This window comes from Suricata suricatta, chromosome 11 (genome assembly GCF_006229205.1).
Source record: "Suricata suricatta isolate VVHF042 chromosome 11, meerkat_22Aug2017_6uvM2_HiC, whole genome shotgun sequence".
In the NCBI taxonomy this organism is placed as follows: domain Eukaryota; kingdom Metazoa; phylum Chordata; class Mammalia; order Carnivora; family Herpestidae; genus Suricata; species Suricata suricatta.
The window spans coordinates 68,341,369-68,356,974 of NC_043710.1; the positions used below are offsets into that span (position 1 = coordinate 68,341,369).

Here is a 15,606-nt window from a genome sequence, read left to right on the forward strand (position 1 = left end):
AACAAAAGACTAAATGATTAAATAATGGTTTTGAAATTCCCTTAGAATAAACTTCAAAATACTTTCCATGGCTTGTAAAGCCCTTCAAGAGTTGGCCTTGGCCTCGCTTGCCTGTCTTACTCCCTCCACCCCACACTCTGGGGTCTCCTCAGTTCCTGTATTCTATGTCCCAAACACTCTTCTCCTCATTTCAGTTTGGCCAACTTCCACCTTTATTTTAATTCTTGCATGTAATCTGTCCACTGAGGCAAAATTCAATCTCATCTAAGTTGCTTCCGCTGATACAGGATATTATGCCATTCTGGTACTCTTTGTTGTTAACACTTGACATTTTACTATTCTCTGTCAATATTTAGGATGATAATCTCTTTGAGGGCAGAGAGCCCATTTATGCTATTCACTGCTAACCTAGATAACTCAGGAGTGTTGGAGAATAACTACTTGCTATTCTCGGTGGATTAGGGACATTGTTTTGTAAGGAAGCAGGTCTGAACCAAACTGACTCTAATCATTAGACAATAGAAGGGCACATGTTGCCCAAGGCTGGAGGGACCACCCTTGTAACACCCAATCAGGAAAGGCCAGCTAACACCTTTAATATTTCTAAGGGCAGACCTAGAAGGCTAGTCACATCCTACGTGAGGGTCCTGGGTCCTGGGTCCACTCTGTAATTGGTTAACACTCTAAATGTTGTGATTGGGTCCCGCCAAAAGTAACGAATACTCTAGGCAATGTGAATGGTTAAACCTACTGGCAATAATATTGTATAATAATGATTGTATCACTATGTATACCTGTGTGACAATTTCCTGTAACTCCCCCTTCCCAAGACCATAAAGGCCTTACCCCACCTTTGTTTGGGGCTCTCAGCATGGATCCACTGCACTGGTAAAGTCTGTGAGCCCGAGTTTAGGTCTGGCGAGTCTAAACCCGTAATAAAGCCCTTTGTTTTTGCATGCGTGACTCAGTCTCCCTGGTGGTCTCTGTTTTTTGGGGACAATATTAAAAATCTGGGCAAAACAGTCTATGTTGTGCCCTCATCCTCCAGTTTTAAATCTTCTTTTACTTTAATCTTTCTGGTTTTCATGCCAAATTCTTTCTGTCTTCCTAACTCCTAGTTCCTGGTTCCTGCCAATTTATGATAGCTATTAAGAATACAGCTGGCTTAAAATTTATTTTAATGGCTTTATTGATGGAAATACATTCTCATAATATAGTTCAATATTATATTCATATATACTTACCCACATATTGTATGTATGTGTGTGTATGAAGAAGTAACCCATAGTCCCATCACTCACAAACATATTTTCCTCACAGTGAATAACGTTCATTTCAGACATCTTTATATGAATAAATATACATATATACAAACATATGGCTAAATATATAGACATTAATGCCAGTTGTTTGCCACCTCTAGTTTTTTTTTTTTTCTAAGTAATCATTCAGTTGTTAGTAGGCTCAGATCTCTTAACAATGCTAACAGTCTTAGAGAATTGTGTTGGGACTAAATAAATTAACATTTGTAAGATGTTTCAAACAGTTCTTCTTTCAAACACATAGAAAGCATAATGTATGTGTTAGTTGCTATCTATTATCACCATAAGGACACTCACCCAAAGGTGACCTGAGCTGTCATATAATAGGCTGAAGTAGGGTAACTATAAGCCAAGTGGGTAGAAGAAAGACTTAAAATATTCCCTGAAGCCAGCCCCACGCATCTCTGGGGCAGCTTTGGAAGAGCTGAAGTCATCAGAGCAGTCTTCTGGCTAGAGAGCAGCCCCAAGTGATCTGTTACTTTGCATCAGAGCCAGTGAGATAGGGTTGCAAACAGCCAAAGGCTTCTTGGGAAAATGCTATAGATCTCAATTAAAGGTTAAACTTCACATAATGTCAGCGTGGAGACCCTTCTAAGTTTGGCAATATTTACTCCCCCTACCTTCTTCTCCCCTACCCTGACATACACGCAAACTCACATGTATGCATGTAGCCAGAGGAAAAGCATTTCATTCTGCTTAAAACCCCCACTGGGCCTCTACTGTTTACAAGATAAAATCCAAACTCCTTAGTTAAAGGTTGTTGGCAAAGGATGGCCCTAATACCTACTTTCATCTTCATTTATTACAGTCCCCATAATTTTCCTGCAGGTTGACATACTTGACCGAGTGCCTACTTTGTGCTAGGCATTCTGTTCCATGCTGGGAATGCCAATATGATTGAGATATAGTTATGTCCTTGAGAGACTAATGATTCAGTGGAAGAGGTAGATAAAGATAAAGACCAATAAAATCCAATTTGAAAACTGATGTAAAGAGGGAAGCAGAATTTTCTTTAGAAATACAGAATAGGGGGCTTATCAGTCTAAGTGCATCAAAAAAGATTTTATAGAGGTGACATTGGAACAGAGTAAGGAAGGATGAGTAAGAGTTACTCAAGTAAAGAAGGTAGAGTAAGTACCTTCCAAGCAGAGAAGATAACACATGTATGGATATCGAGGAATAAAATGGCATCATATGTAGATAAGCATTATAAATAGCCCTTGATGCTAGAAGGTGAAATTGTAAAGTATAAAGATTTGTAAAGTGGTACTGATTGAAACTAGAAAGATTATAGGAGGGTGGGGAAGAGAGCAAATTCTGAATGTCATGTTGAAAAACTTGGAATATATCCTGTACAGATAGGAAAACACTAATAAGTGTTGAGCAATGAAGTGAACGAAACAAATCTGTATTTTGGACACATTACCAAGCAGAAAGATGAAAAGTAGACTTAAAGGCATGTGGCATACATTTGGGAATAGGGAAATTAACTGGGAAATTAGTACAGTGGTCAAATGTGAAATCTGAGACCCTAATTGAGGGAAGAATTGTACAAATGGAGAGGAGAGAAGGGAGTAAGAATATTTAGTAACTAAGATAGCTAGGTTTGACCAGTGACTGGATATGGGTGGCCTAACATAGAGAAGAGTCTAGGATGGCTCACTTGGTTTTGCTCACCATCTAGGAGAATGGTGGTGGCATTAAAAGTCTTGATGTTGCACACTCTTTCTAATATGATCATCTTCACTTTTTAAAAAGTGAGCTGAAAATTATGACTCGTGATTAAGATTTCTGGAATTCTCCATCTTAAGTATGCCCTCCTTCATTCTTCTATAATAGTTTGTTCATTTCTTATCTACCTGCCATACTTAATATACTGTGTTATTACCATTTACATGCTTTTCTCCCACTAGCTTGTAAATTTATTGAAAACTTACATTGTATTTTGTATTTCTAGTTTCTATTACATTTTCTGCCTCAAACTAAGGGGTTTGTTAAATTAATTCATACTAAATTTGTTAAATTAATTGTCATACTTGAAAATACAAATTTCATGTCAAACTGAGCTTGTCTAAAACCAAACTGTTCATCTTCATCAAAGAATGCATTTATTTCTTCAGTATTCAAGGCAGAAAATTTGGTTCCCTTACTTAATATCTTGTTTAGTCCAAGACACCAAGAACTCTTCTCTGCAATGGTAGCATGTAGTAACCTCCCAACTTGTGTTCCTTCCACTTTCCATCCCTCTCCAAATTATTCTGAACAGCTGTCAGAATTATGTTTTTTGAAAATATACATTCAATCATGTTGGGTTTTCTTCTACTACACTCTCTGCAATGGTTTCTCATCATACCCTGTATCAAACATTCAATCCTGAACATGTGCTATGAGGTTATATGTGATCTATTTCCTGCCATCTTTCTGATTTTCCCATTTGTTATGCATATGTAGACCCTAGGTGCGCTTTTCCCTTAGACAGAAATGCTCTTCTCACCATTCTTGCTTAGCTACTTCTATATATCATTCAGGCCTCAACCAATGAACTTCTATAACTATGAATTTAAAATGTCTTGCCTAATATTTTCATTTTTATTCTTGTTCTTTTATTTTATATTAAACACACTGTGTGTGTGTGTGTGTGTGTGTGTGTGCACGCGTGCATGCTGTAGCTCATCCATTCAACTACATTTATTGAAGGCTTTATGTTTAGCACTGAGTTGGCTCTAGGCATACCAGGATGTAGGAGTATCAGAAAGTTCAATGTCTAATGATGAAAACAGATCTCAAGTGCTATAAGAAGGCACTTGGATGTTTTATTAAATCAGATTTTCTTTTTTTTACTTTCTAAGAAAAGGGAAGTCTTCTATATAAATACCAATCACTGACAATCACTGAAATAAAGCCTTAATGTGAGCAGGTCTCAAAAGGTCCAGGATCATAGGATTTTTAGAATCAGGCTTTTGGGATTGCTAATACAACTACCATGGCTAATCTCTCATCCTGTGAGGGGAGCAGTCTAACACTGATGATTTTATAATCTTTTAGCCTCTAGGAGTTTGATACTAAATCTGTGTTAATTTTCAAACCACTAGACGATCTGACATCTACATGGTGGGCTGTCTGCCTAGACTGTTTTTCTCTTATTTTCCTAGAAAACCTTCTCTTATAGGTCCTTTCCTCATATTCCATGTCCTCAAATCTGTGCCCTTTAATAACCTCATAATTATATTTTTACCTTTTTGGCTACCATATTATCTTCTTTAAGATAAAGTTTGCATCTTTATTTCTATATCTTTATTTCAATGGTAGGCAAACAGGTATGTAATATGCATTTAATAAATTTTTATTGCATAAATTAGAAGGAAAGATGAAAGGTATTATATTTCATTTTTACATTTGAATAATTAAGAATAGCTATGAAATATAGTCTTGAGAACACAATGACATAATTCTTAATATTTTTGGAGGGGGAAAAAACCCAAACCCAAACAACACAAAAGTCAAACAAATAAAACAAACAACAATAACAAAAACAAAAACCCAAGCAGAGATAAGTTTTACCTTGTGCCAACATTATTTTAACACTTATTTGTTGGAGCTTCCTGGTTTAGAAGGAAAATAACTAAGAGTAGCAAAGTTTTAGACCAATTTCCACTCAACTCTGTGCTACATTTTTGCTCATGGATATGTCACGATATACCTTAGTCTTTTTCAGCTAAGAGTTCTCCCTCTCCACCTCAAATAATGGTTAACTGGGGTCCTGCTTAGAACCTTCTGAGTCTATTCTGAGGAAGGGCTCAAAGCGTCCAGGAGAAGACTTAGGAATTCTGATCTACTTTGGGGGTGAGAGGGGGTGAGAGTGGGAATATTGGCCAATCTCTCTCTGAGATGTAAAGATTTTGGGGATTATCCCATTCATTGGGAAGGCTTCTGTCCCTAAGGGAATTCTTTGCTACATGAACAATACTACCAAGATGAGAAATAGTTGATATATTACCCCTTCCACCCATGTGTATATCCTTTCTCAGTTGATTTTTGAGGCATATACCCATGCTGACATTGTGATACATATACCTGTAAGGTCATCAGTGGGCCATGACCCCAGCTGGCATGCTTTGCAGGTGTATTCATCAAAGACATACTCATTCTCTTTACAGGGCGTACAGGTCCAACAACAGCTGACTTCTCCCTTCCGGATCACCTGAGGTAAATATTTAAAGTTTTGATTAGTTTTTTAAAAATGAAAATCCAGCAATCTCTTATTCAAATGTGCTGCTTTGCAAAGCAGAAATGGATTTCAAATAATTATTTCAAATGTTATCAAATAGGTGTTTAAGTGTTTAATATTCTCATTTTATAATCACAGAAACTGAAGTTGAATTTAAGCAATCAGTCCCACATCATAAAATTGGTTGGTGACAGGGTCTAGAGTTAAATGAAATACAAGTCTTTGGATACTTAGCTTTAGATATCTATATTTAGCAAAATGCCTGTGTTTGTACTTATATATAAATACACATTCATTTACACATCTATGTAAATAACTGAATTTTCCCCAGAGTCTGTGTCCATTGTCCCTCAAATTAACAATTTTTGCTTTCTGAATTTATCTTGGCTTTCCTCCACTAGTTGAATAATTGTTAGCAACAAACATCATCTACCTGCTGAACTTCAAAAAGCTATGTAGATGATAAAACATCATTAGGAATTTCTGTCAAATTAAGAGACTAAACATGAATTTTTTTCTGGAGTTCATCTCTTGGTTTCTATTTCTACTCAAAATCTGGTTCAATAATTTACAGCCCATTCCTTCCTATTCTAGTGGCTTTGATTTGCTTGGGATGATGGTGGATAAGGTCACTGAGACTATTATGTACCTCTGCATCTGTGTGATTTTTTTTTAAGGCAATGGAAAATAATGGAAATAATTTAACAGTTGAAGGAGTCCCAGATGTTATTCTTTAGAAATGGATGTCTTTTACTTTTTTCCACCACTGGTGCATGAATAGCCTCTGTGGAATAGATACAGCATTCATTAAACATTCTTATTAATAATTAAAACTGTGATAAATAACCAGAAATAACCAGACACATCAATGATTACACTGTATACTCCATGTCTTCCATGCTGACTCTATTAATGACCTGCAATAGTAACAGCGTCTAGATATCTGTAGCCATATACAATTATAAGCTGGCACCTCTTTCATATATATTTTCTATTCCTTTTGCCAGCTTTTGACATTGCCACCACATAAGTAGAGAATGATGACAAAGGGTCTGAGTAGTCCCTTCCTTAAAATAAACAGATAAGTAAGACAATGTTGCTAATTAGACCAGCTTAATCTACCTAAAGTATTCTTCATAACAATACTGACTAATGGCTATTTTCTGCATGCCATATATTGGTATCTCACTAAAACATTAGAGTAGCTCTGTATAAGATAGTTCGTTTTATTTTACTCATTTTTATGTTTTTTTATTATTTATTTTTGAGAGACAGAGAGAGACAGCACAAGCAGAGGAGGGTCAGAGAGAGAAGGAGACACAAAATCCGAAGCAGGCTCCACGCACTAAGCTAGCTATTAGCACAGAGCCCTACTCGGGGCTAGAACCCACGAACTGTGAGATCATGACCTAAGCCGAAGCTGGCTGCTTAACCAACAGAGCCACCTAGGCGCCCCTTACTCATTTTTTTAAAGGGGAGAAAACTGAGGTGTGGTGAGCATACATAACACATACAGGTAAGTGAAGGATCAAACAATGCCCGTTGGACTTCAAGGCTCATGCTCAGAAATGTTGACTCTTATTGGTCTATATAGAGATAGAGTTCAGGCGGTGGGAGATGGATTAATCAGGTGATAGGGATTAAGGAGCGCACTTGTCAGTGATGTGCACCTGGTGATGTATGAAATTGCTGAATACAATTCTTGCATAGTGATGTATGTATCACTATGTTGCAAACTTGAAACTAATATGTTAACTAACTGGAATTAAAATAAAAACTTAAAAACAATAAAGATAGCGTTCATGATATTTTGAAAGATGCAGTGGAAAGAGTCCTGGCCTTGAGAAACAAGAGGCACCAGGGTTCTGGTCTTACTTATACCCACTCAATAGTTGTGTAGCTTTGAGTAGTTCCCCAGCTGACTGTGTTTCTTCAAACCAAGACCAGTGCCTTTCATATAATATCTAGCTTTATAGGTTTTTCTGAGGATTAAATAAAATATCACAGTGATTTGTAAACTGTAGGACACTCAAACAATGTTAAACCTTTTATTAGTAATATGCATATGAATACTTCTATAGAGAAAAAATGTCATTTTAAGGTAATTTCAACCACACTTGGTAAAACTATTGTTGGACAATTACTAGATTTTGTAATGCAAGCAAGCACCGTTGAAATACTGAAGGATTCTCTTTCTTAGCAGGGCATGGCACACAAAGCAGCTGCTATTTTTCTTTCTAGAAATATGCTCATTTCCTGTGCTTTAGTTTGCATTGGTTTGTAAATTTCAGTTTCTCTTTTTACCAAAATAAGATCATTTCATGCTCCAAGAATAATTCCAATATTATAGTCATTTTTTTGAATCAGTGGTGACAATGTGGTATTTCTCCTGTTTAGAATTGATTTGTTTTACTTTTTTCCTCCACATGTTATATATGTCCTGTTTCACATTCATGAAGAGGTAGTGATAATTCTGTTACATCGTGACTCCCATTCTTTTAGAAGATACTGGAAGTAGTGGTGCTTTCTTTGTGAATAACAATAGGTAACATATTTGAACCTTTGGTACTTCCATGGACATGGGCGCTAAATTAGCAAATCTGAACAATGATATGAGATGACATCTTTAATAAAATTGCTCAATGCCAACATTAAGCCCTATTAAGAAAATGTTGTCAATTGTATATTTAATACAGTGAAAATGATACATGGTTAGGGAAATAAAATTTGGGATTAAAAAAGACTAAGCATCAAAAAAATAACTAGTATTAAAAACATGAGAGCAGGGAGTCAAATTCTTCCATTGTCTAAGTTATTCCCAGTAGTAAACATAAAGTATACATAAAAAAAATTATTAAATCAGCCATTCAGCATTTTGAAGTTATAGGTTCAAACTGCATTGCTGTAAAATGTGGAAACAATGTCCATGTGGTAATTTACCCAGGCTAATCTTTCTACAGGAGGAAATGGAAATTATGAACAATCAATATTCTGAGTGAGTCTAAAAATAATTTCACATACAGAATCTAATTGCAAGATGACTGGGCAAGATGTGGACTGTCACTGAATATTAAAGGTTAGCAAACTTCTTTTGCAAAGGACCAGATAGTAAATATTTTTGGCTTTTGTGGACCATACAGTCTCTATTTCAACTCAACTTTTCACTTCTACTTATTAGAGCATGCAAGCAGGCATAGACAATACATAAACAAATAAGCATGGTGTACTTCAATAAAACTTTATTCACAAAAACAAGCAGTAGGCTGGATTTGGCACATGGGTCATGGTTTATTAACCCTTGTTGTATACCATAACAAAACATATAGAAAGCTATTGTGCCACTTAGCAGATATTATAAATTTCTACTTATCTTTATTTGCCTTGTCTTTCTTCTTTCTTATGCTTACCAAGTCATCAGAATTACACCTTGAAGGCTTTACATGTGATACTGAATTATTTCCATTTCATTTGTAATTACCAATGAATAAATACCTCAAATTTTCTAAACAGAGTAAATATGAGGTTGACTGAAAAGATCAAGGTCATCTGCTCCAGGTATATACCCTGCCTGAAGTGTGGTACAGTAGTACTTAAATAACTATTTGATGAATAATTTGATATTTTCTGCCCCTAGGGCATTATATCTCAATAGCTAAACTTCTTTTATTTTCATTATATCTTCATTCTCTCTTTCACTGACTTTTTATTTCCTAAAAGTGTGACTAGAACTTACTTAGCCTAAAAGTAACTTTTCAATGTTCTCAACTACCAGATATGCCCCTTACCTGCTTTTTATCACATACTTCTTACTCAGTTACCATTCTATTTGGTTTAATCTATAAGCTTCTGTTTCCAGAAGGCACAAATGAAGGGCTAACCCCAATTTTCCTGTCTTTCCTTCAGTGCTTCTCTTCCTTGACCTCTATCTATAGGTTGTAGACCAATATTTTCTATCATAGGCTAGCGATCTTAAAACCAACAGGCCGCCAAATTAACCCATTGCCTTTTCTCTAAAACCATTCCCATTTTTTTGATGCTTGATTTTCTAGTTACTAAGACTTGAAATTGCAGTTGATTGTCTTGGACTTCTTTTTCTTCTCTAACCCAACCTCCAGTTGGTAGCCATGGTTGATTAGGTATATCTATCTATACAATGTTCCTCTCAAATATCTCTCCTGCTCCTTCTCCAGTCTCATGGTTTCTTCCATAATACGGGCTTCTTATTATCACTGTCACAGTGTCCTTCTCACTTGTCTCTTCTTTCTCTGTTCATGTTTATAATTATTCATGCATCTTCACCTACTGTAGCCCAGCTTATGTCAACATCTTTGTCAAAATTACCCTGACTCTTGGTTAATAAAAAATAAGTTCAACCTGCTTAGTATACCATTCAAAACTTAGCACAAATATGGCTTCAGTTTATCATTTTGACTTTCTATGTTATAATAACCATTTAAGGCAATGAACTCTAGATTATTCACTGTTATTCTAGAACATTCTTTAATTGACCACTTCTGTACCTTTCCTATTACTGTTCCCTCTACATAAGTGATCATTTTCCCACATCTTGCTCTGAAATCATATCCATTCTTCATGGTCCAATATCTAACATTTTACTCAGAAATAATCTGTCCCATTCTTTTATATGCACTGATATAGCTCTTTTTTTTTCTTTTGTAATGATATCATCACATTTTGATGTTGCTTATCTGTTCCTATGATGCTCTCCTCATCTGGATCATAATTCTTCTGGCAGTAAGTGTGTGTTACTTATTTTTTGTCCCACTGATATAAAATATTACATTTGTAATAGTTTGATAAATGTTTGTTAAGTTAATTAGAAATTAATGTGGTTTCTAACTGTGAACTATTTATCCCCCAGAGCATGTTCTTAAAAGGCTTACATGAATACAAAGGGTGTGGGCAAACATGACTCAACTGTCAACTGGTTCAATCAGTCCAATACTAGGAGTGCTGTGGGTCATACTTTCAAAAGGAAATAATGAGAGAAAAGTAAAAACAACACACAGTTTTTGACATTAGAATCTTGTAATGCAAAAGGTAAGACAAGTATGTAAAAGTTTTAGAAATAACCAATGATAGTGAACACTTTTAAATTTATTAAAAAAATTTAAAAACATGGACTTTATTTTACCTTTATCTGGCCTTTCTCACATGGTTCACTGCACACGGATCTGATGATATTGTTTTTCTTAGACCATACTTCATCATCATCCATTTTTAATTCTCCATTGTCCCAGCTTCCAACATTGATATAATCAAAATAATCTTTTCCCATTTCCTTGAAATTCATTATTTCATACCTTAGGACCAAGAACATAATGATAATTCAGCTAAGAATATAAGTATTCAGCTATGAAAAAGCAAATGACTTCATTTCCCAAAAACTTATCTACTGTCATATTAGTGACACTGGAATTTTCCATGACAGTATGCTTAGAATAACAAAAAAGCCTGTCTGCTTCACTTTTCTTTAAGAGATTTTTTTTTTTTTACCACCAAGCTTATACCTGAAATAGAAGATAATCCCATGTGAGAAGGTTACTTGACATCAGCAGGATGAAAGACAGTTTTGAAATAACTTCAAGAAGTTTAAACAAGTACTACTGTTAGACTTCTAAAAAAGATGGAAAGGTTTTTATCTCCATTCAAATAAAATAACCAAAATTTCCTTTACTAACCAAGTAACAAATTTGGTAAATCTTTAATCTTGTCTTTAGCTTTAGGGAATATGCGGATAACCTGGATAGGGACTGATTTCACCTTTCTTGTTTTACCCCTTATCAATGGCTAACTTGTTGTCTAAAGAGACTTTCAGGTGTGATACGGAATAAGTCTGAAAAGAATTTATGAGGTTGCAGAGTAGGAGGATCCCAGGCTCGTCTCATCCCACAAATACAACTGGATAGCAATCAAATCATCCTAAATATTCCACAAATTTACCTGAAGACTGGCAGAACAAACTTCAAAAATAAGATAGAACAGAGGCCATGATGAAGAAGGTAGGAGGTGTGGAGATACAGCTTGGGAGAGAAATGGATAATAGGTATTGTGGTGGGATGGGGGGAGCCACAGTCATGGAGAGGTGAGAGACAGACTAACACATAGAAGTGTGCACAGGGAAAATGAACCCCATAGCAATTAACTTGGAAATTGAGAGGGGCTAAATTTCATAAATTCTTACAAGAATATTGTTACAATGTCCATATTACTGAAAGCAATGCATATATTTAATGCAATTCCTATCAAATACCAACAGCATTTTTCACAGAACTAGAACAAACTATTCTAAAATTTGTATGAACTATGAAAGACTGTGAATAGCCAAAATAATCTTAAAAATGAAAAGCAAACTTGGTGGTCACAATTCTAGACTTCAAATTATATTACAAAACTGTAGTGATCAAAACAATATGGTACTAGCACAAAAATAGACACATAGATCAATAGAAAATAATAGAAAACCCAGAAATAAACCCACAATTATATTGTCAATTAATCTTTGACAAAGCAAGAAAGAATATCCAATGGGAAAAAGACAGTCTCCTCAACAAATGGATTTGGGAAAATTAGACAGCTACATACAAAAGAAAGAAAGTTGAACCAGAAATGCTTAATTACAGCAAACACAAAAATAAATACAAAATTGATTAAAGACCTAAATGTGAGATCTGAAACTATAAAAATCATAGAACAGAACACAGCCAGTAACCTCTTTAATATTGGCCATAGCAACTTTTTTCTAGATATGTCTCCTGAGGCAAGACATTTTGCATAAAAGCAAAAATAAACTCTGGGATTTCATCAAAATGAAAAGCTTCTGCACAGTGAATAAAACAGTACAGTGAATAAAGCAATCAACAAAAGTAAAATACAACCTTTGGAGTGGAAAAAGATATTTGCCAATGACACATCTGTCAAAGGGTTACTATCCAAAATCTCTAAAGAACGTATAAAACTAAACACTCCCAAAAACAAATAATCCAATTAAAAATGGGCAGAAGAAATGAACAGAAATTTCTCCAAAGAAGACATACAAATGGCCAACAGACACATGAAAAGATGTTCATCACTTACTATCAAGGAAGTGCAAATCAAAACTGCATAAAGATATCACCTCATATGGGCCACAGTAGCTAAAATCAACAATACAGAAAACAACAGGTGCTGGCAAAGATGTTGAGAAAGGGGAACCCTCTTGCACTGTTGGTGGGAATGCAAACTGGTGCATCTTCTGTGGAAAATAGTATGGATGTTCCTCAAATGTTTAAAAATAGAACTACCCTACAATCCAGTAATCACACTACTGAGTATTTACCCAAAGAATACAAAAACACTCATTCAAAGGGATACATGCACCACTATATTTCTAGCAGCATTACTTAAAATAGCTAAGATATGGTAGCAGCCCATGTGTCAAGAGATTGGTGAATGGATAAATAAGATAATTTCTTATTAAATAATAATAATGATAGGAATTCCATTCATCAAATGATAATACTATATGTAATATGAATATATAAACTATACATGACAGAGAAAGACAAATACCACATAATTTTACTCACCTGTGGAATGTGAGAAACAAAACAAACTGGCAAAGAGGAAAATAAAGGAAGAGAGGGAGAGATAAATCAAGAAACAGACTCTCAGTTGTAGAGAACAAACTGATGGTTACCCGGGGGAAGTGGGTTGGGAGGAAACCATAAAAGTCATCAAGGAGTACCGTTGTGATGGGCCCTGAGTGATGTGTGGAATTGTTGAACCATTATATTGTACACCTGAAATTAATATAATACTGTATGTTAATTAACTGGAATAAAAATAAAAAAAAATAAAAGAAGTGTGAAAATAGCTTTTAAAGCACAGTAAAAATGCTAAAAGATAGTAGTACTTTGTGAGTTCTCACCCATTGTTAGCTATTGTTTCCATATCAACAATACAAGATGTAAAGAGACAAAATTAATGTGATTATTTACAAGGTTTTTCATCGATGTAACAACATTTCCATAGAAGCATTTTTGAAATAATTTTCTAGTGTCAGGACAGTGGATGAACAATACCATCACTATACCAGATCCTATAGATGTAACTGTGGGTATGTCTTTAGGTACACAGTGTCTTTACATAGTACCCTATGCTTTTACCTCCTAGGACTTAAATGTTTGACAAATGGGCTCTTATAGGTGATCCCTCCATCCTTCCATGCTCAGCTTATTTTAGCTATCTGAAAATTGACATGGATGGAAAATTTTCTAGCTTTTGGGTTCCAGTGACAGATTGCCATACTCAGACCAATGCTCAGTAAGGAAATGTTCAGAACAAATCTGACATCAGTCTGTTTGGGTCTACATTGAAAAATAATATGATTGTGTTTTTACTCTCAATCACATTTTTTTTTTACTGTGGTGTCTTTTTCAGAATGTTAATTCATTCTTACATTTTTTTCATTGCTTAGTAGCTTAATGATTATCCTAAAGTGTTTATTTTCCATAAGCAACAATTTTGAGTAACTGTCTAAAGTCCACTTCTAAACCCAGAGTACCAATCCACAGGATACAAAACTGAGTCCTAACACTTTCCACTTGGTCACAGTTATCCAGTGGCTACCAAGAATAAATTGAGTTGAGATATTAGAAAATAGAGCACTAAGGTTAAAAAAGAAACTCCTATATTATGTCATTGACTACATCAAATATATGGGCATCTGAGACTTCAAAAGGTACTCTCTGTGAGCAAATAAAGACTGTGAGCAAATAACCTTTGAACATTTAGGCTGGGAAAAAGAAAGAATTATCATTGTCAGGAAGCTTTTTTCTTTGCTGCACTGATTTGAAGAGATATGAGGGTTTCATTGCTCACCCCAATTGAGCCATCAACCCATTCCTACCAATTCTTAGCTCTGATAAGGTCTAGTACACGCTTCTCATTTTACAGATAATGGAACTGAAGCTTGGTGAGGTTATTGAGTGGTACTAGATTGCAGAGTATGCAAGTAGCAGAACAAACCTAAACTCAGCCTTTAGACTTCCAGTTTAATGTTCTTCTCCATTAGAACGTGCCATAACTATTAGAGCAAAGAATCAACGTTCATTGCTCCTCTTTTGTAGAAATCTGTTTTATGTAGGAGAAGTGGTAAAGCATGAAGAGATCCAGTTTTTCCAAAAATAAATATGAAAACTACATAGAATGGAAATGTTATATTTGACAGGGAAGTGACTTCAATAAAAGTTAAATCTTAAGTTTTGTTCGAACCTGTCAACCTGTTTTAACTATGTTCGAGAGAATTAATCCTCCCCAGCAATTATTAGCCTGCAGACTTCTGGTAATTATTTCTTATCTATAAGACAAACACAGAGATATTATCACTAGTAGTTGTAATGATGAAAATATAACATTGCTGTAAAAATCTTTGGTAGCAGTACAGTAGAAAAAGAATTGGGTAAAAATAATTCCCCATAAAAAAGATTTTTTACCTATGCTTATCAATTGATATGAATTCTTTCAATTTTCAGAGATAGGATATAGATTTTATTCTCCATCAAAGTGAGAGAATTAATTAGCTAAGAATTAAAACACATAGTGGCTTTCTGCAATTGTTTCCGGTTATTTCATTCCATCTCTTTCTGTCTTGCTCTCTTGCTGTCTTTCACTGAGTCTCTTAGTTTCTACATCTCTCTGCTCCTGAAACCTCTTTCTCATCACTGTGTGTGGTAGGTATGACCTGTCTTCTGTAATATCTTTTTCTTCTTTCTCCTTTCTCTCTGCCTCTCCTTGTCTCTCTTCCTTAAATGGCCACAATTTATAGTTGAAATAGACTGAGATTTTTTATTTTTTAAATATTTATTTTTCAGAGAGAGTGAGAGAGTGAGCAAAAGAGAGAGAGAGAGACAGAAAGAGAGAGAGAGAGAGAGATTTCACACAAGCAGGGAAGGGGCAGAGAGAGGGAAACCCAGAATCAGAAGCAAGCTCCAGGCTCTGAGCTGTCAGCACAGAGCCTGATACAGGGCTTGGACTCACGAACTGTGAGATCAC

At 35.3% G+C, this 15,606-nt stretch overlaps 1 protein-coding gene across 3 annotated transcripts in view; it reads right to left on the reverse strand.

Moving 5' to 3' along the window:
* The window catches only part of GRM5 (glutamate metabotropic receptor 5), a 528,959-nt gene that overhangs the window by 73,091 nt on the left and 440,262 nt on the right, over positions 1-15,606 (reverse strand). For all 3 annotated transcript variants that reach the window (XM_029915032.1, XM_029915033.1, XM_029915031.1), the window contains exons 6-7: positions 10,706-10,874; positions 5,397-5,523 (exon numbers count right to left, since the gene is read on the reverse strand). In XM_029915032.1, the coding sequence (XP_029770892.1) occupies positions 5,397-5,523; positions 10,706-10,874 (296 nt within the window). The remainder of the gene's footprint in view (positions 1-5,396; positions 5,524-10,705; positions 10,875-15,606) is intronic.